Source organism: Scomber scombrus, chromosome 1 (assembly GCF_963691925.1).
Source record: "Scomber scombrus chromosome 1, fScoSco1.1, whole genome shotgun sequence".
In the NCBI taxonomy this organism is placed as follows: domain Eukaryota; kingdom Metazoa; phylum Chordata; class Actinopteri; order Scombriformes; family Scombridae; genus Scomber; species Scomber scombrus.
Window position 1 is genome coordinate 26,902,515 of NC_084970.1, and position 22,242 is coordinate 26,924,756.

The 22,242-nt window shown below is 40.2% G+C and overlaps 1 protein-coding gene across 1 annotated transcript in view; it reads left to right on the plus strand.

Moving 5' to 3' along the window:
• nhsb (Nance-Horan syndrome b (congenital cataracts and dental anomalies)) overlaps positions 1-15,992 on the plus strand; it is a 50,865-nt gene extending 34,873 nt beyond the window's left edge. The window contains exons 2-13 of the mRNA XM_062432052.1: positions 7,621-7,773; positions 7,876-8,012; positions 8,096-8,128; positions 8,301-8,348; positions 8,644-8,688; positions 8,808-8,852; positions 9,494-9,686; positions 10,219-10,350; positions 11,035-11,187; positions 11,624-14,791; positions 15,035-15,158; positions 15,345-15,992. Of these exons, the coding sequence (XP_062288036.1) occupies positions 7,621-7,773; positions 7,876-8,012; positions 8,096-8,128; positions 8,301-8,348; positions 8,644-8,688; positions 8,808-8,852; positions 9,494-9,686; positions 10,219-10,350; positions 11,035-11,187; positions 11,624-14,791; positions 15,035-15,158; positions 15,345-15,978 (4,865 nt within the window). The 3' untranslated portion in view covers positions 15,979-15,992. The remainder of the gene's footprint in view (positions 1-7,620; positions 7,774-7,875; positions 8,013-8,095; positions 8,129-8,300; positions 8,349-8,643; positions 8,689-8,807; positions 8,853-9,493; positions 9,687-10,218; positions 10,351-11,034; positions 11,188-11,623; positions 14,792-15,034; positions 15,159-15,344) is intronic.
• Positions 15,993-22,242: the final 6,250 nt, after the last annotated feature.

The following is a 22,242-nucleotide window of genomic DNA, read 5'->3' on the forward strand; positions in this document are numbered from 1 at the left end:
ATTCAGCCTAAACTCCTGAGGCAGGGCAAGTCTTTAAGGCCCTATCCAAGAAGCTCAGGTTACGATGAAGTTCATATGCGGTTGAAAGGTCTGTGATCCTGCCCTGATGTTTCATAGATCACTCAATACCACAATTGATAAATAACCCAAGGGTTATTATATAAGCTATTAAAAGCCTCCCAGCAATCCTGTTTGCTGTAAATAACTAAGGCAAGCTAAAGGAACATCCGGACATTTAATATTCCCAACCATGTTCTCCTCTGTCCTGATGTTAACCACTGCACTGGATCGTGTGCAGACACGTGGTGGGTTTGCATGTCTGTGCAGATATTTTTGGTGTGTCTGTGTCGTTCCCGGCCACGGCGGGGGGCTGAAAGCTCCTCGAGCTGACTGCCAGCTCCACCAGCTCTACTCCAAAATCAGTGAACTGCCAGAGCTCCAGATTACAGCAGATTACCGTGCAGGGTGCTCATACACTCTCTCTGTCTCTATCTATTTGTGTGTTTGTCATGTGTTTAATTTTCAACCACATGGGGATGTTGACGCTTCACAATTGGTGTAGACAAAACCATAACATCTTTAATGAAAACTGTGAAGGATATTGAGATTAATTTGCTTTCTAATTTCAAATGACAGCCTTTTCTGCCTCATTGTTGTAATGTTTATCAGCTATTTAAGAAATAAAATAATGCTTTTACATCAACACAAAGTCATATCATATACACACACTCACTCACTCATGTACTCTTAGATCATCACTCTTTGGTGGCAGCAATAGAAGGATTGAGCATGTGATACATATTCCCAGCATGTGGTGGATTAATACATTAATACTTTGTGACTGAACCCCCCCTCCTTTCACATATTACTGCATCATAGAGAGATTACGGTCAGGGACAGGCCATGCCAAGGCAGGATCCTACCATCAGACACTGGCAAATGGGGGGGATTCATAGGGACAACAGAGAAGGGACAGTGAAGTGTTTGAGATTGTGATGAAGCATAGGTGTGTCATGTGATGCAATGTAGCTCTCAGCAAGGCCAAAGTAAATTCTGCTCTTATACTATGCACAAAGAGGAAACATTTATTATCCGTGAAGCGTTGGGCCAGCTGAAGGGAGGAGAAAGCAGGGACAGCAGGTGGGTGGGTGAGGAGGGGGAGGGTCTGTGTCTGCAGATGTTGCTAGTCTGGATGTTGGTCTTGCACAGGAATGTTTTAGAAAGGTTCTGAATCTGCAGGAGTAAACAAAGTGGAGTTACTGGTAGATAGATGACAAGGAGCCTGCAAGAGACAGGGAGGCGCGACAGAGAAAGACAAAAAAGAGGCAGAGAAGAAGAAAGAGCGGACAGCTGCTAACCATGGCTTTGGCTTGTCTAGGGCTAGGCTGTGTCCCTGTGCGATCCAAAGGTACCCTTTGTAAAATGAGTATGTTTCTTAAAATCTTTTATTTCATAACCTGTTTAGTATGTGGCATTTATTAGTACTATTTATGCTGGGGGGGGGGTTAAACTTTTGATCAGTCAATATGTGACTATAATATCAGTGGGATAAGTTGTTCTGAGGTAATGTTGTGGCATCAAATGATCACAACGGGAAACACATTTACCATTCTGTCTGGCTGTGTGGATCACTTTGTACTAAATATCAATAGATGTTACACTACATTTCACTGGATAGCCAGGCAATATATTTCAAATAAGGTACAATTTTGACATATTTAGTTGAGCTAATTAAGTATTTGCATACTCCAATGTTGTGGACAAGAGATTGTTGTTTTGACTATGTGTGATAAAAACAATATCAAAAGGATCAGGCTAAATGTAAGGGAATTTTGCATAAATTGATGCACAGATATCTAGAATGTTTCCATTTGCTGGAATCATGCAGCCATTACAAAAACATGGAGTCCTGGGTTTTAATATTTCACTCAATGTAAACATCATATTGCTTCAAAGGAGCACTGGAGCAAGCTGATCCAGAAAATATATGTGATTCTGTCAGACAGTGCAGTCTAAGGTAATTTTAACAACGTTACAGCTACTTAAGGGGGGGCTGTATGGGTAAAGGGTAAAAGCACAGGTGGATATTAAGCTTGACAGCAGCTTTGCTGAATATGTAACTTTCCAGCATTTGTATTCCAGTATATGGGATATGCTCAGCCAGAAGGGAGTACTTAAATAACAATTATTTCTCCAAATTATTAAGTGTCATTACTGCAAAGGTTGCTGCAGTTTAAATGCTGCTATCATTTGAAAAAATAATTTCACTACTGTTGATGAGATGAGGTAATGTGTGCTCTGACAGCTGAGCCATTGTAGGTCCACTAACGGTATACCGTTTTTCCTCTGCAGAAATGGCCAGCTAGTGTTTCTTATATAACAGCTGTCTACTATGACAAGATTCTGCAGCTACTGCCATAGGGAGTGTGCTGCCTGACCCAGATACAGCCTAATACATTCTCTACTAATGACTTACATTCACTCACATCTGGACCAGAGAGAGAAATCATATAGCTATTGCAGAAAGATAGCACTATTAAGGCAGTGACATGTGGAGAGTTAGTGTTCTCAAAATGTCATGAATGATTGTGCCTGGTTGTAATGTTTTTATAGGTCGTTGGCACTGCTTTTTGTTTTTTTGACACGATAGTGTGTCCTCATCTGCACATCTGTAAAGGAGCTGGAATTGTTCACTGGCTTTGTGTGGTCTGTTATTGACCCCTCAAACCATAATTCTGAGAGCACAAAATAATCAAAATTATTATTATTATATTATTATATATTATATTATATTTTTTCTTAAATTTCTTAGTTTCTAAGAAAGAACTGAACTCCACTGTAGGGATACAGTAGGTCCTCATGCCAGTTGATAATGTATAAACTACCTTCAGTGAGGTGGGACCCTAAAAGTTGGAAAAAACACTTCCACTGGTTCATCTCAGCACAAAAAAGCAGCAGTTCAAAGCAGAGGTTCTTAGAGTTGCTACTGAGTCAGACTGATTGCCACTGAGAGACCACAACATGGTCTGAAATGGATCGAGAATGAGCTCCAGCATGCAGTACTTAGGGTAGCTTTGGGTCCCAGGCAGGCTGAGTAGTGTGACTTCACTATGGTCTAAGCACACCCTCAAGCCCTTACACTCAGGGTATAGATAAGAACCCGTTTATACAATGTGTTGTCCGACCACATAAGTAGGCAAAAGTGTTCATAGGGTGCTCCCAGCAGCCACACACAAAGGTGGATGAAATTTTTTGAGGTGGCCTTTTGGAGATGGGCAATACCTAAATTAATTCAGATGCATAGCCTACATCTGGCATTGGCCTTTTACAAGTAAACCTTGGCTAAGTGACCAATCATCATTCAAGTTTCAGTTTTAAGACCCCCCAAACCATAAACTAGGCTAAAGTAGGGCGTAAATAATAACTGTCTATAAGACATATTCTTATAAGACATATTTTTGGATTTAAAATGAAATTCATGGTTGCAAATATTATTATCCAACTCTAAAAGTGAATGAAATTTGCCAAATTTACGATCAACTGGAAGTTATTTCCCTCCATTGGAACTTTCACATTTACCTCAGTGGTGCTGTTGGCGCTCATCAGCTGATGAAACACACAACACGCGCAGGTTAGGCGGTGCTGTCCACAGCCCAGACTACTGGGCTGTCAGAGCAGCAGTGAAAACGCCAGTCGGAGCGTGCGCTGCCCTGACGGAAAGAGTTTAGGGGAGTGGAGAAATTATTTACAATGTATCCAAATACATACTGTGCTCCACGCGCCTGCCGCAATTCTGAAGGCGTGACGGCAATAATTAAGCCGTGGTGGCCCGCCCGGACAAAATGTACATAGCGGAAACCATGGGATGACAGGCAGGCCATAATAGACAGGGGCAAGATGCCATTTGGATATAATGGCATACACTTCCATATAGTCTCTCCTGGAAGGGATTCAGAGTGTTGCACTTGGTTGTACTTGCAAATAGTTGTGTAAAGAATGAAGAATGAAAAAAACACTTCCATCACGCCCGGCCAATCGCTGCATGAAGTGCATGTAAATGTTGGATTGTCAGTTTTGGAAAGTTACAGAAATTGCAAGGCACAGTTGCCTAATTTCCAACATCTGAAAGGTTTGAAAGATGTGGTGGAAGTTTCCGACACCATCTGACCTTTGGACAAGCACTTCTATTTAGTGGCACATTTAAACACCTCCTTTTCACCTTTTAAGATTATTCACAGGGCACAATATACTCATATATATTCATATATCCAGCCCTTATTCAGACTTCCCAGCAAAGTCCAAATAGCATTAGAGTTCATACACAAAAGTTTGAGCACTTGCATCACTTTTGTGTTGTGTTAATGCTTGGGTCCTGTGAATTGCCTGCATTAATCTCTTTTCCATACTGCACTGTATTTCTTTATCACATACCTCCTCTCCTCTCCTCTCCTCTCCCCTCCCCTCCTCTCCTCTCCTCCCGCTGTTGGCATGCAAGTCCTGATGATGACACTGCAAGTTGCTGACATTGCACCTGCAGATTTCAGGATGAGGGGAAACAGAGATGGAGGAATATAGTAAGAAGGAGAGTGCATTAGATAGGTGTATATGTGTGCTCCATATATTTTGCTTAGTCCTTGATGTTAGCAATGGGAAACTCCCAGCATAAGCTTGATTACAATCGAATGCAGATGAGGAAGAAAAGGAGCAAGGCAGCAAGAGCAAGGTGGGAGCAGGACAATGCAGGTAGGACAGCTGGAGTCTGTTTTAAACAGCAAAACAGACCACTTAGCTTTTGTTATGCTACTGATCACTGGCTTTTAGAATTATTTGGGGAAATTACTTGTATTCCCTGTGGATTTCTTGTGAGATAATTTGATTACCATTGAATCCAGCAGTGCATTGTTCATGTTTTGCAAAGTATTTTTAGGCCTATGTGAGTTGCCACATTTGTAAGTGTAAGTGCAATGTCTGGATTACTATAGTCAAATTTGGTACACACATTCAAGTCCGCCTTCGGAGGAATTGTAATTACTTTGATGATCCCTTCACCTTTCATTTAGCACTATTTTCAGGTCAAAATTTTAATTTGTTCAATACTTTGGTTTATGACTAAATATCCAAAAAAGATCCGCTTGGGTGTCAGCTTTGCTTTGTGTTAAGTGCTAATTAGCAAACGTAAACAAATATGCAAAACTAAGATGGCAATTATGGGAAATATTACACATGCTTAGCATCGGCTTTAGCATTAGCATTATCAGTGTAAGCATGTTAGACTTGTGGATGTGGTTAGCATGATAATGTTAACATTTAGCTCGGAGCATCGTTGTGTCTAAGTACAGCCTCAAAGAGTTGCTAGCAAAATCATTCAATGTTGACCGTTACTCTTGTTTGATCACATACAGAGTAAGGCAGCACCGGACATGTTGCCGAGTACTGCTTTTTCTCATAATCATGTTATAATGATTATGATGAGAGTAACACCTTCATAGCAGCAGCCAGAGGGAAAGAAAAAAATAAGTACAAAAGAGAAAGAAGGGACGATGACAGGAAAACTCAGGGGAAAAGGCAACAGGGAGTAAAATAACAGTAACAAATCCACGAAATTAACTGTATCACAGCAACTAGGTCAGCACTTTATAAAGACTATTTTCAAAGAAACACTATTTTGCCGCCTGGTTCCAATATTCTACTACTCTGTACCTCTTTCTTGGCTCTATTGATGGTAATTACCACTCACAACCAGGACTAAAATAGTATAATAGCATGCTTTTAGTAGGTCATTTCAATGAGTAGACAAGCTCTTTTCAGCTAACACAAGGATCTACCAGACTTTACATATTATCCTTTCATTTCAGCTTTCAAAGTACACTAACCCCATACACATACACATTTCTCTTGAACACATTTCAATTTATCTTAATATTTCTGTCCCTTTTGTGTCTATACTGTTGAATACAATCACTGTACTTGCCAAGTTTTTCTTTTTGTTGTATAGTTTCCTATCGAGTATTTAATAGTCATTATTTTCATGAATGTTAAAGACACAAGATTTGATATGCGCAACATGAAAATTACTTTGAAGGTAACTGTGCGTGAGGGGGGGGGGCTGTGTAATTGTTTATATAGTGTGAATAAGCTGGCCCTATATGCTTCTTTAACCCAGTAGTTTAAATGGGCTGAATGCTGCTGAGCTTGCTGAATTAATCGCAGGCAAATATGAGCCTTGATGAGCAGCGAAGGGTTGCCTGGCTATTGATGTACAGTGTGGTTTTCAAGGACACAATTGCTTTTTGAATTCCAAGTTAAAAGAGGGAAATAGGATTCATAAAGCTAAAGGGGCTCCGAGAGCAGATAAGAGAGATGGATAATCACAGCCATTCTCTCACGCTCCTCATCTGAAAATCAACCGTTTTAATCTCTGAAAATGAGTTGTGTTTTCTGATCACTCTGTTAAAAGAAATTGCAGTGGAAATAAACATGGAGGAGTGTAAGAAATTTACAGTGGTCTGCTGGTATATGCACAGTCAGTGAGGTGGGTTTAGCTACCACCTGCTGGCAAGAAACAGCATTGTCTCATGTGTCCATATACAATAAAAAAAGACTGAGTATTGTCATATTTTTCATATAAAAACATTTTTGCATATAGTTATTGTGTCCCTTATAGTCCTTTGTTTTGTGTATCTTCATGTGTTGACTGGCTTTAGTGTGAGACATCTACCTGTTGGTGGAAAATTGTAAAGCCTGGCCTGGATATGTGGTTATTAAGGGTTTCTCTCTGTTCTACTTACTTTCTGGTGTTGGTGGAACAGGCACTGAGGTTTGAGCATCATTTGTGTTGTTACTAAACAAACGTCCTATTTCAAGAACAATTTCTTCAAGCAACAATAACTAACTTTGTTTTTTTTCAATCTTATTTATACTTTTTTAATTTTTTTAAAATTAAATAGCATTATATCTTGGCCTAAACAAGGCTGGATTAGTAACTGGACATCTCAGGCAACTGCATCAGAGTCCCACACACCCAGGGGCCCCTTCAGATTCTACATCAGTGGTTTATCATAATTTGATTAATTGCATTTTGTTTCGGAATATGTATCACTATAGCACAATAACAACTGAGGGCCTCAAGATAGATAGTGTTGTTGTTTAATCTTGAGGCCCTTGTAGGGTTCCTGTGTTAAAATGTAGTATTAAGGCAATCACATTCTGCACAATAGAAATTTGCTTTTAATCCCATTACCTCAGACTAACTGACATTCAGCCTACCAAGGCCCCATAGTCTGTTATATGATTATATGGCCATGCATCCGTAGGGCTATGTTCTTATGTTTCTTTGATTTGAGTGTGTACACCACTCCCAAGTTGGGATCAGGTGCCAGAAAAATATCAGCATTTTAGAGTATCAGTATTTAGTTTGCTGATGCAGAATTTTTAACACCAAGGTCTTCATCAGACAAAAACAAAAAAGCAGTCTATTTAGACACAGGGGAAAGTTTGATGCATGAAACCAAAAATACCCATCAGTATAAGATGCATTAAAATGTAAAAAATCACACAGAAAAAATACTGTTTGTAAATTCCCTTCAACATGTTATATGTATCTCTTCTCTCTCATTTTAGCGGTGTCAAATCTGGATATAGAGAGCAAGCTGTCAGTTCACTATCAGGCTCCATGGCACCAGCATCACAACGTGTTTCATCCTTGTACCCGACCACCATGTCTGGAGGAGCTGCACAGAAATGCTCAGCTCAGTCTAAGAGCCCTGCACCGAGGTGAGAAAGGCTGATACAGCCTGCGCAGTTGTACTGTGTTGAGCACATACAGTATTTCTGTGTTTATGTTTTCATGTACATGCTCATGTTTGTGTTTCACAGACGAACAACAAAGCCAACGTTCCACGAGTCGGGAGAGGAACAGGGTGACCATCTCTATCTCAGTGGCGCCCCCCATGCCCACATTCCCCTCACCACACACCATCCGTCGGCAACAGAGGAGTCGCCTGGCACGAGCGGTAAGTGAAGCGCACTTTGGACAAGTGCAAATTCTAATATGTCTCTCAATCAAACAAACTTGAAACACAGTCATTACTGAAAAACTGGACAGTTTTTCTTTTCCAGATTAAGTGAGGTACGGAAAAGAGAGGAAGAAATTAAAGTTCACATTAAGTAGAATATTAGAAAACCCAATTTTTCTTGATCATATTTTTCTCATTTTATATTTTTTGTGCTTTTTGATACTTTTGATTCTACATGTTTTGTAACAAACTGACAGAATATTTCATTTTGATGTTGCCATGCAGCAAGAGAGAGCAGAGAGGGAACGAGAGTTAGACTATCAGCCCAGGAAGGTAAAACAGAACTTTGTCTGTGTGTTCATGTCTACTAATGTCTAACACAGCTGTATGATTCGTATTATTGGTGCCTGTTTGTGTGCACAGTTACTGCAATGTGTCTGGGGTTTCATCTAACATCAAACAGATGAAATGAAAACATTTCTATTTAGATTGTTTTCTTTTATGTGGTACTATTTGTACCTATTATTATATAGATAAGGGATGCTCTGTTTAGAGTTAATCTTGGTCACGTTAACTAAACCTTTACTTCTTTCTTTCTTTCTTTCTAACCCTAACCTTAAACATGAAGGAGAGGACAGTACGAGAAACAGAGATCCAGACCATACAGAGAAAAGTAAGAAAATTAACTGACATGTTCAAATATTTGTACAAATCTTCACTAAACCACTTGTTGAGTTAGTGACTTTGCACACTCAAAAATATTTGTTTATGTGTGCTTTCCTGCTGCAACAGGAGAGGCCAGGAAGAGAAGCAGATATTCAGACGATCCAAAGAAAGGTAAGAAATATGCTTGAATGATGAACTGTCAACCACTGTATACCAAACACATACAACCAAATTAAACATATATTTCTTGTGGTAGATATTGAAAGAAAAGTTAAATAAGGACGGATTTTTGATAAAAGTATCAACACATAAAAGTATAGAATATAATTATTGACATAAGTATACTGTATAAGATGTAAAGATTTTTTGGGTCCGTCACTGGAGAAAGGAAGAAAAAAATGTCTGTTTCATTCAACCTTCACCTTTTGACTTTCCTTTTTTTGTTTTTACTCACGTCATGTCATCTGTTCTTTTGTTTTTCTTTTGTCGTACTTTGTGTTTATAGTTTGAGTGCTTTCACTTACTTTATCCTATTGAAGGTTGCATCTTCATTCCATGGAATAGAAAGGTATCAAGCATTTGTGTTGTATTAACTTCTTGTTTGTCCTCAAATTAGTTCAGTTTAATGTAATAGCATATACTGATGTTAGAGAAATGATAATATACAGTAGTAGTCATCAATTGTTGTCATGTCATCGGTTTAAATATTTCCTTTTTGATCTGTTCAGCTAATTAACTTATGTATTAACACCCTAGGACTCAATCAGTACTTAATGTATATAACGTTGCTGCGGTCTTTGCCTTTCTTCCAGGCTACCTCAACAGGGGAAGGTGATGGTGGTGAGGTCTTAGGGGGCCACAGAGCCAAGGCCTCAGCTCCCAAAGCCCCCTCAACCCAGGATAAACAGACAAACTGGTCCAAGGAAAATCTCCCTCCATCAGATAAGAAGGCAAATGCTGATTCTCATGCGATTTCCTCCTGTATCATCCCCATCAACGTCACAGGTAAGATGAACACAGGAAAAAAAGAAAAATTAAACCTGGAGTGTGGTGTTTGAACATCCATTATATTCGAGCCCTGGCTAAATGAACTTACACATTGCCGATTAAGCCTATCACCGCCAGGTAAATCACAGTATATCTGGTATTAGGTTTAACATTCCCTCACTGATCAGATGAGTGCATTTCAACTTATGCAGGTCAAGCTGGCTAATTAATCAGTTAACTCTCAACTAGCTTTCCAAATTTTATAAGGCCAAATAGATCAAATTCTTATAGTGAAATAAGTCATCATGGGGGCTTGTATGATGCACAAAACAATGTATCCACTGTTTTACAGCCACAACAGTGGCGACTTAGTAGGATATGGCGGAGCCTGTGTTGTAAGCACGTGTCAACAGTGTTTTGTGAATGATTACTCTCACTGCCAAAGGGGGGAGACAAAAGTCCCGCACTCCAGCTTTAATTAGGAGGAAAGTTGGTGAGAATCAAAAAGGAAACATTTATATGGCTTATAATTTCTGTGTTGTTATTTCAGGAGTTGGATTTGACAGGGAAGCAAGTGCACGTTGCTCTCTCGTCCATTCCCAGTCAGTTCTTCAGAGAAGAAGGAAGCTGAGGAGGAGGAAGACTATTACAGGAATACCAAAACGAGTTCAACAGGACATGGGTATGTTATACTGCTCCATGATAGAAAATGTAGGTTATTTTATATGGTGGTCTACATGGTGCTTTATTTTGTAGGTTTGGCAATTGTTGTGGTTGGTTGAATTGATATTTTACCAACATTTTACAATTCTAATTGCTGAGATCTGGGGATATTACATTCCATGTGTCCATTAGTGGAAGCTAAACATTGTTCTGTTTTGTTTACATGTGCAACACTCACACGCAAACAAAAATACTAGGTTGCCCATTAAAACTGTTACCTGGGATGCCCCCACGGCTTATGGGTTGAGACACAGACCATGAACCACAACATCCCTGGTTCATTCCAATCTAGGTCGTTCCTTTTTATTTCTCTCACTCGTCTGTCATCTTTCACTGCCTAGTAACGGCAAGAAAATGCCCCTATAAAGACAGTTACCCAAACTGTTTTGATTAATTCTCTTGGTTCAACTTTATCTATTTATCTGTAATCACCATAGACTGTTACACGTGCATGCAGTTTTACAAAGCAAGTGACAATTGAGATTGCACAAATCTCTACAAGCTAGTGAGTAAACTATTACCATTACGTGTAGGATTAATAACCAGAACTACCAAAATAAGATTTAGAAAAAAAAACGTCCAACCATGACTTATGAAAAGATTTTTACCATATATTCAACATGCTTTGTCACTTTGCATTCAGACTCAGACGAATCGCCAGTAGCCCGAGAGCGCACAGTGATCGTCCATGCCAATCCTCACCAACTCTCTCTGTGTCAGGAAGACCTCTCAATCAGTGGCCGTCTTCATCACACTCGTGACTCTGGCTGCCAGACAGATGATTTCCTTATAGCATGTAAGTTCCTTAGAATGGACAAGTGTGTCTGCCTGGTTATCCTATTCCCTTTAGTCTGTCAGGCTCTATAATTGTGCTAGGGACTATAAATAAGGAGTTTGTTCAATTTAGTCCAGCTACAAATTAAAATGTCTAACTTTGCGGTCTTTGCTATGACGATTTTGTATGATAATTTTTATGTCTGGATATACTTATAGTATGTTCAGAGGACTAACCTATTATTAGCCATTCCATGTCCTTGAACAGGACAGCCAAGTGTAGGCCTCCAATAATATCAAATCAACATATTGTCACCCTCAAACTACATTCATCACAGAGGTACATAAATGGCACCCTGCTATTAAAATACCTGAGGTAGGCCATATGGCCAACATCAGTGGGAATTAAAATATGTCTACCTCTCTTTCCACTCTCTTCTCTGTCCTCCCTTCTTCAGGTACAGCTGCTCCTTCCAGACGACGCATTAGAGCTCAACGTGGCCATCAGGGAATTCCTGCCTCTCTGTCCCATTCAACAGGCAACATTTCTTCCCTTGGTGACCAGTCAGACTCCACATACACTAGTGCTGCAGCCCACGGGGGACGATTGCGATCTCGTAGCCTTCCGCGAGAAGGTGGACGCTTAATGGACAGTGACGACGATGACGATGACAATTATGATGATGATGACGAGGATGAAGAGTTGTCACCATATGAAGCAGAGGACTTTATTCCACCTGGTCCTAGTCCAAGGATGAAGATGATGATGGATGAAGAAGAGAGCACTGATGACCAGGCAGCTCCTGAGCCATTGCAACTTGGAAGCCTAAAGAGGTTGCAACGATCTGGAGAGAGAGACAGAGGGGGTGGAGGAGGAGGGAGCCCAGAGCATAGCTGGATGGAAAGGGGTCGTTCTCGCTTGCCCCGCAAGGCTGACATGGGCAGCTGTGAGATTTCATCAAGTTCTGATACTTTCAGCAGCCCTATTCACTCTGTATCTACAACAGGAGTCCTGGGCAGCCATGTGGACCACAAGGAGGACCACCAGTCGTCAAGCGGGAACTGGAGTGGTTCCAGCTCCACCTGCCCCTCTCAGACCTCTGAAACCATTCCCCCACCCTCTTCTCCACCACTGACAGGCTCATCCCACTGCGACTCAGAGCTGTCACTTAACACTGTGCCCAATGCCATTGATGAAGGATTCTCCCTGGATCCTTCATACCACTCTGACCTCAGGCCCCAGGGCCAGGGCCACAGGTCAAGTTCATTCACATCCTCAGCCACAGACCAGCTGGATGATGCAGGAGTCAGTACAGCCAGTGAAGGGGAATGGACATATCCTCCAGACCAAGACCAGAATGATCCAGACCAAGATTCTGACCAGACCCACAACCTAAGCCAGAACCATGGGTTAGCCCCGGAGTACAGTTCCAAACAAGGTCTGGAAGAGCCAACCTGTTTCAGTGACAACAAGACCAGCAACACTGAAAAAGACCCTGGTTTGCATTACCCATCCGACACAGAGGGTTTTTACTCCTCTTCTGTGCATTTTGGGGAGTGTAATCAAAGTTACAGAGGATACTATAACTATGCAGATCCAGGGCCTCTTTGCGGTCAATCCAACACTGTGGCAGCACCACTATCCCATGGAGTTTACACCCAGCCTTCAACTGACTTCAGAGCAGGCACTATGACCCTGGGAAGATCCAGTCGTCCACTGAGGAAACCAAAAGTCAAACCTCCACCACCCAAACGCACCTCCTCACTTAGGGACAACAGTTGTAGTGTTGATGTCGGAACAGACACACAGGCGGATCAGGATCAACCAAAGATGGTTAGTGAACAAGAACTTACCTTGTCTTCCACAGATTTGAAGCTGGATCTAGAGCTTGGAGGTGCTCCAGAACCATTACAGACATCTTGTCTTGTGGCAGAGCCAATGGGAACATGGGGAATGGGGCTGGGTGAAACTGTGGACATAGTAGAGCCCATGTCCTTCAGCTCTGCAGATACACACTCATTTAAGGATGACGGTGCTGTGCAATCTGACTATGCAGACCTGTGGCTTCACAATACTGAGCTGAAGTCCAACAATGGTGAGTACGCATCCATGTCCAACTCCAGCACAGCCACAGGCACGACTGTTATGGAGTGTATCAAGTCACCAGACAGCTCTTCCTCCTCCACAGAAGCCCAAACCCAGGCCCTTGCCCAGGCTTCAGAAACCAGGGCAACTAGCCCACCACTCCCACCTGGAGATTTCAAACTTGGATCACCTGAGAAGCTGGCTGGCCTAGCCTCACCATCAAGTGGCTATTCCAGTCAATCAGAAACTCCAACATCAACCTTGCCCTCATCTTCGGCAGCATTCTTCCCAGGACCTCTGTCACCCTCAACTGGCAAGAGAAAGCCCAAAGTGCCCGAGAGGAAGTCTTCTCTCTCTTCGCTGCAACATTTCCCAAGAGATGGAGCTTCCATTTCCTCTGGCTATAAAAAAGACCCAGACTTCCCACCTCCACCTTCTCAACTTGATCTCAATGTTCTTCATGGGGGCTATGTCAGACACACACTATCCAACAGGACACACCACATGCACACACTCCACCATAGCAAACACAGAGTTGCAAATGTTTTAACCACTGGAACAAAGTTGTTGGCCTCTGAGGCATCAAGTATCAACCCTGTGCTGAGTTCAAACTCTGCTCCTTTAATTCCCAGCTCCAATCTATTGGCGATAACTCCGTCTGCTCTTCGTTCAGTGCAGCTCCACTCCATCAGCCTATCTACAGATAGTGTTACCACTACAGACCAGGAATCAACAAATGGAGCTGAGACTGCTACTAGACCCAAATGTCCTCCTAGTGGTTCTACTTTGGCTCCGCCTCCTATTAACACTAGGCCTCTTCCTCCCCGCAGACCACCTCCCAGACCCCCTGCTCAGGACCACACTTCCTCCCCTGAACACTCACAACCACACCCACCTGGCCGCCACCCTGATGGGCCTCCATCCTATGAAAGCCTGTTACTTAGACAAGACCGCTATGGACCTGGAACTTTCTGGGCCATGACAGCCTTCAGAACCCGTATGGACACATCATCAGAACACTCTGAGGACAGCTCACCCCTGCATAGGCCTGTGCCACGTGCTCCCCACCCTTCGCCAGTGGATCTACACACACATATCCACTCACACACAGAGTTCAGAGGGCTCACGCACTCTTCTCATGCACACTCTGAGTTTCGGGTTTTGGGGGAGCGCTCATTCTCTCAAGATGATGATGATGATGAAGATGATGAGGAAGAGGAGGAAGAGCAAGTGAAAGAAACACTGAGGGCTGCATGTTCCAGAGGAGGCATGCGATCAGACCACCCTCCACCCCCAGCATATGAGTTTGCCGGGGGATCCCACTTAGACTCAGGGCCCTGGGCTAGTCCAGTCAAAGTGCCTGGTAACACAGTGGAAACATCGCATCCTTACCTAATCAGCGATGCAAGGAAAGGAGGACAAGAAGAGCAGGAAGAAGAGGAGGAAGTGACATCAGGTGCTACCAGAAGTGCCCATCAGCAGCTACAGGAGAGTAAAGATGACTCCACCACTCCTGACACTGAGGACTACTTCAGTAAAGGTAAGCTTAAAAAACAATTTCAGCTAACATACTCTTTTGTAAAGAATACAGAAAACAATACAGTTACATGCTAGTATTAATTTACAAAAATTGAGCTAATAACATATTTCCTTTAACTGCTAGTTAATCATTAGCAATAATCTTTAATCATAAACAGAGGTTTAAAGGATGGTTATTCCACCAATTGTATACTAAATGATCAGACAACCGGATGAAATGTGATAGGGATATTGTTTGCTGCAGATTCAACGCCGAGTGACAATTCACTCTCCCCTCTGACGGATGACACCAAAGTGGATGATGACATTTTAATAACTTCACCCAACAAGACCCGTACAACTGAGGATCTGTTTGCCATGATACACAGGTACTATAAATTTTGCATTGTCGTCAGTCAATCTGTTTGAATCTCTGCATTGTCTATGTACAATTTATTTATTTGTCAGTCTTTTAGTGGTGATTCAAATTCTTAACTTATTATTTTGTCAACCATTTATCTGTCTACCATCTGTCTAAATCTTAATTATGACTAAACTGTGATTTCCTTTTTCAGATCCAAGAGAAAGGTCTTGGGCCGTAAAGATTCGGGAGACTTGAATGTTAAGTCTCGTCTCTGTCCTACAACACCAGCGACCCCTGGTAATGTATCCACTGTCATTATCCCGCCAGCCCCACCTCTCAACATCCCAGCCACCTTAGCCACTGCTGCTGGTTCACAACGAGCCCCTGTGCCCATCTACCGCAGCGCCAAGAAATCCAGTACGTCCAATGAGGAGTTCAAACTCCTGTTACTGAAGAAAGGCAGTAGGTCTGATTCCAGCTACCGCATGTCTGCTACAGAGATTCTGAAGAGCCCTATCACCCCCAAAACCCCTGGGGAGTCCATTCAGGAAGGGCTAATTAGACAGGCTGAGGAGCCACCCTCTGCACTCCAGGAGCCCCCAATTCCTGGCCTGGAACCAATCCAGATACCAGGTCTATTTCCCAGGGCTAACTCTGAGAGTTTCACCCCCAAAACCCTGCCCATGTCAGCTGCATCTCGACAGGGCCGCTCTCGGATCCCCCCTGTAGCCAACAGCAGTCGCTACAGTACACGCAGCCGCCTCTACACAGCCCCAATGCAAGTCATTTCCGAAGGGGAGACAGAGAACTCAGATGGGAGCCCCCATGATGACAGATCCTCCTAAAAACCACCCAATGAGAGATGTTCTCTATTCTTGGCTGCGTCCTACATTAGAAATGGCCCCTCCTACTTTTATAATCTTGGATAGGTGTCTCATCAATCATCCCAATCGTCTAATGCCTGCAACACACAAAATATGACTGTTGCTAAAATGCACCCAGTATTTGGATCAACTATTCTATTTAAGGGGTGTCAGACAGTGTTGTGAGGTACTGAATCATAAAGGTATGACTTTGAAAACTTTGAGAATATACCTTAATACTGTATTATCAAAAGAATAGCTCCCTCATAGTTAAAAGAGCAAAACTTAAGACCTATTTTGATTTTTTAAATTAAAAAAAAAATCAGTCCAGAATGTTTGGTAAATTATGATAAGAAAAGAAATGTTGTGGAGAATGGACAATGTGCGCGTGCATGTACAAGCACATCATCCACTGATATTTCTACTTCTTGTGTTTTGAGTGGTGTGGATGTGTGTGTGTCGCTGAGGAACTGCTTTCTCATGAAAATTTAAAATTCGTATGAAATGTAATATTCTTTCAACTTTTGGTGCCCAAAGCAGTGGCCAGACTTCCCAGAGTCCATACTTAATATTCCTGCCAACAAGCAAGGGTTGTTTCTTGTGGAAGTTACCAACAACATTATCTCAACACAGCACCAACGTATCTATTATATTTCCATCTGCAGACCTGGCATAAAGAGTATATCACACAGAGCCAATCATATATTTCTTCACATAAATTATATCCAAAAAGATAACATGATGCATGTATTTTTGTAAAACTGCGCCTCAGAACATGATGATAAAATTTCACCATGTAGCATGACCCTATATGGAAACATCCCCTGGATCCTGGTTTCTGTCGACATTTTTGTGGTTTCTTTGTATTATAAGAATAATTAATCTTTCACTGTGAAAGGTTTTAGTGATATTTGTACCACATTGCCAGTGATCTAAATGGATTTGTCTTGGATATGAGTGTCTAACAAGAAGGAGCTAGGGCTTGTGCCTAGATGGGGCCCATTTGTCAAAGATACAGGCTAATTTTGGACAATCGCACAGTGGCCTTTCTCTACTAGAGGTGGTTGTAAGTAGGGCAATTTTAAGTCCCTCCACATATACATGGACTTGGGCCATGTCCCACCAGAATCACATACTTATTTAAACCCAACCTTGAAATTTAGTATGTTTAGACTGATTAGAGCTTTTCCAGTTGCTGGCCAGTTGTGCTGTGCTGACTTGAAGTGGAAAAGATGCATTTCAACGCAGTTTTAAAGATACCATTGAGTGCAGACGGTGAAAATGCTTTAGGTCCTCAATCGGTTTGACAAGAGGTTAATTTAGAAAGGTTTCAAAGAACCAACCTCTCTTTTGCACTTCATGATTCTTCAAGAATATTCCTTGAAAATAAAATATATCTTATAATGAAATTGCATATGTATATTTGTACTGAATATAAAGTCATATCTATATAAAACAATGAGCAGAAATTTTATAGGGTATCAACCTGAGTGTAGCAAAGAAGAACAGGTCTCACTGACAACATTATACATAAATATCAACAATACACTGTTCTCCTCTCCTTGTTGCCTCTCCTTCATTTGCACTGACCCAGTAGCATTAGACAGGTGAAAGCTCAAAATAGTGGCTGGTGTATACCATTTTGTCTTACCCTACAAACTTTATATCACAATATCTGAAAGAGAGGAGACAAGAGGTCAGTGTCAGCAATGCATCCATTGTTGCAGCCTTTTCTGCTTAACACCAGAGTATGGCGTACAACGTGTTACCGAAAGGAAATGATCATCAGTTTAAAGTTTGAACTCTCACCTGCCTACCACAGCAAACACAACACATATACTTCTTACATTGAGAGACCGTACTTCAATAGTAACCATTCACTGTATTCTGTGAATACCTCAGCAAGTATATTACTGTTTTATTGTAAATGCTATAGATAGATAGATAGATAGATAGATAGATAGATAGATAGATAGATAGATAGATAGATAGATAGATAGATAACAAAACCACAAATGTTTGATACTCAGCGAATCTGAATTGCAGAACTGACACTGTGTAAGATGGAGAGAGTAAAAAGCTGTGAACTGATTATTAGAATTTTACATTCATCATACCCATATTGCTGAAGCGCACTTGTTCCTGTTCATTGTTTTATTTGTTGTGTTTTCTATCGCATGCAATAAGTAAAGAAAAAAATAGAAGAAGAAAAGAAAAGGACACCACCATATCATTATTTTTATCTGAGGGATGTCTCCATAACACGAGAAAAGATTTTGTATTTTCCGTTCAAATGTCAAGTTCAATAGTGTGTTCTATAGATGTACAAACTGTCTGGCTAATTCTGTTCTGTATAGTCGTGATCACAAACAGGGGTTTATCTTGTACTGTATATCTACTCACTGGACAATCATATGTTTAAGAGACTGTAAAGAAAATTATATAGAATCTGTCAGGTGGAAGAATCTGAACACTTCTGGTGCTGGGTCCTAGTCTTGCTGGAGCTGTGAAAGTTGGAGTGAGAGAGATACTTTCCAGGAGAAACTGCTGATTCACTTTAAAGTACATATCTGGACTAACCTCTTTGAATAATATAAATGTACAAATAAATCAAAAAACATGGAAATGGAAAAGTAACCATTCATAGACCCAAAAGCTGATCAAAAAGTCATTGCTTTTACTTTTGACTAACTTCAGAATTTTCAAATTCCCACAAAACTTTTAATATTGTTGAACAATTAATATAAATGAATCTGTACGGTTAAAACAGTATTACATGAATAATGCAATGTGACTGTGAAATGCCATTTAAAAAGTTTGATAGCAAAAACACTCAGTATTGACAATTTGTTTAGTGGGATTTTTCCATATTGTACCTGGCGTTGATGCTGAATGGGTATTTTTACTGTTTCTTTCCTTTCTGAAATCAGTGGATAGTTGATTGATCGACACAATTTAATTAGAAAGACAAACTGTGAGGTTGCCATACAGACTCGTTTAGTACTCATTTAGCCCTTTCAAACCTCAGTACTCAGCAGCTTGGGAATACAACGAAACAAAATTCTATAGCCTTCATAGAGTTTTCGTTCGAGGCTGTTTTCCAATGTCTGCACGCAATTGTACGCTAAAGGGAAGTGTGACAACAACCACTGGATATTTTTTTCAAGGTGTACAGTATGGAATAACACTAAACAGACTTTAAAATATGTGTTAGAGAATACAAAGAAAAAAACACAGACGTTGAAAACACAGTGTAACTGTCTATTTAAAAGAAGCTCCATGTTTAAAACTAGCTAGGACTTAACAGATTTGAATCACTTTTGTATTTTTGTATAAACCTGTAAATACGTTTTTAAAGAAGAAAAATGTTGAAAATTCTTTCTTTTGTAAAATAAATAAATAAAAGAATACAAACAAAAAAGTTTTTTTTTTTTTCAAAGTTTACATAATTATTTCCAAGCCTTTGTATATTTTGGAGCTGTGCAACATCTTCAGTCTTGTATTTATTTTTTTTGGGAGGGGGGATACAACATTGTGAAAATTCCATTATTCTACTACTAATTCATTTTAACAGCTCATCAGGCTGCTTAGTAACTGTGCATAGAAAAAAAGCCAATAAATGTGATTGCGTTGAAACAGAAGGCCTTTTGTGTGACACTTCATTTCCTCCCAATCAGAACCAAGTGCATGGAGATAATCTCTCCACTAGATGGCAGTGTTTTAATATGAATTGGTTTCAGTCTCACCTACAGAATTTCTCTTTAACAGATTATGTCTCCAATAGTACAGCATTCAACAAGATCCAACCCAGATTCATTATGGGTGAATTAAAAAATAGGGGTCAACAGGTAAACAGAAAAACCTGTTGACCCTATTTTAGGCTTTCTCATAATTAAGACTTCAAGGCTGTAGACTTGAGTAAAGTCAGACTAAGCTGCTACTTAAAAGTAACTTTTCTGTGAACTGACCTGAGATTTGACTTGAGTGCAAAACAATTTAATTCTCAAGTTTTGACCTGATAAAATGCTAAGAAAATATATGAATAACCGCACATGGTGTGCATGTGCTGTTATTAATATAACAAACAACATTTTTTATTATATAGATGCATTGAAAGGACTTGGTCAGTTATTGCATGTATTCACACATCTCAGATTTGCAATTTGCTGACTTGTGACTTGACTTGAATTTGTCCACAGGAACCTTTAAATCCTGAGAGACTTGAGATTTTCTTTGACAAGATATGACAGTTGTTACTTGTCTTGACTGACTTGAGACATAACTTGTATTTTTTTCCCCTAAAAGTTTTTACAGAAAGAGCTGGTTCTAGTTAGGACTTAACTGTTTGAATCACTTCTGTATTCAAACATTTTGTATGTTTGTATAAATCTGTAAATTAATTTTTAATAAGACACAACTTACACCTGGTTCGAGATCTCATCATTGACACGGCACTTTAAGATATAGGCTGACTGAGTAATGTCACGCAGCAGGTGCCTCATCTGTTGTCTTGAGTGCACGACTTTGAGTGAGTTGAAAGTGTTTTATGTTCCCATTTGTGGTCAGCCATTGGCAGCAAGGAAACTATAAATATATACATAGTTATACTAAATGTATAGTTAAATCTGTGCTGATTGCAAAACAGTTTTATAGCTGATATATTTTGAATATTTAGCTCACTTTACTCACATTTAGCTACATTTGCTTTCATTTGAGACAATTCAAATTAATGTAAAACATATATAATTATTAAAAATGTGTATACGTTAAAACAATCTAAATCTAAAAATCTAAATATTAAATGTAAATGTTAAATTTAAATGTATGCCACCGAAATTTTACAATCGGTACCCCATAGGCTAGTTAAACTATATATTGATATACCATATTTATATATAGTTACAAATATATAGTTAAACTATATTTATAATTATAATTCATATACCATATGTATATATAGTTACAAATATATAGTTAAACTATATAGTTGATATACCATATTTTATATAGTTACAAATATATAATTAAACTATATTTATAATTATAAATAGTTTCCATGATTGGCAACTTAGCTAGCCAAGCTGTCTCCTAGCAACACAAGTCACTTTCGAACTCGGTTTAGGTTACTAATTAACTAAGTGTCCGTGTCTGAGCCGTTTTTGTGTATACTCACTCTGATAGGAGACTATCCCGATGACAAGGACAGGTGTGTCTTTGCAGCTTGGCACCGCGTTTTGTTTATGTGCGTTAACACACCGAGACATAGCGACAGCCGCTAGCAAATAGCTGAAAGCTCTATGTGTCCCTTCTTAACTGAACCGCCGGTTCAAACAACCTGTGACAGAAGTTCCTCTTGTTGTATCGATAATTGGCAAATTCATAGAGTTTTTTCTACTAGTGAGTTGTGACTATTATTATTATTTTTCTATTATCTATTTATCTATTATTCGTTTACAGTTGCTTGATAAATGTAGGGTATAGGAATATCTGTCTTTTTCAATTCGGAGACAAGAACTTTCTTCTTAGAGAAAGGCAGTGTCCTTTTAAGCCACTTAACATGCAAGTCTGCTTCCTGCTTTTAGAAGTTCTTTCAGACAACATTATATTAAAAGTGTTGTTAAAATGAAAAGTGTTGTTAAAAGTTTATCAAATAAAACACAAGGTCAACAAGTGGTGAGCAGGTCCCTCAACAGGCATAACTATGAAGTAATTGTAGCTGACTTCAGAGGCAGGAAACAACATACCATTCATAGAGAATCTGCAAGAGGAGCCATAATGAGCCCGTTTATCCCAAGTGCTGCTGGTGAGCTATTTGAACTGCTGATCTTTTGAACAATGATTCCTATAGGCCTGTCACTCTCCTTAAATAAGACATCTATGTTCATTTGACCCTCAAACCCCCTACCCGCCAAACACAGATACACAGACTCACACACAAAACCCACCAAAACCTAAAGACATAGAGCTCTACCGATGCTCTTGAATGCCTCAGGGATTAATTTATCACTGACTAGTGGCTGCAAACAGCTGCCTCTTGCAACCCCTTGAGAACAGAGGAGCTGCAAGAGGACTGGTAGAACAGGAAGGCAGAGGAAATGTTTTTGTGCTTATCATTTCAAAAGTTCGCTTCTTTGTAATTAATTACTGGATATTGTTTTCTATTCAGGTCTCTAAAAATCAAACAGAAAAAAATAGTGATGATTGGTTACAAGAAGACCTCTTCATTTCTTTTAAGGGGCCACATGC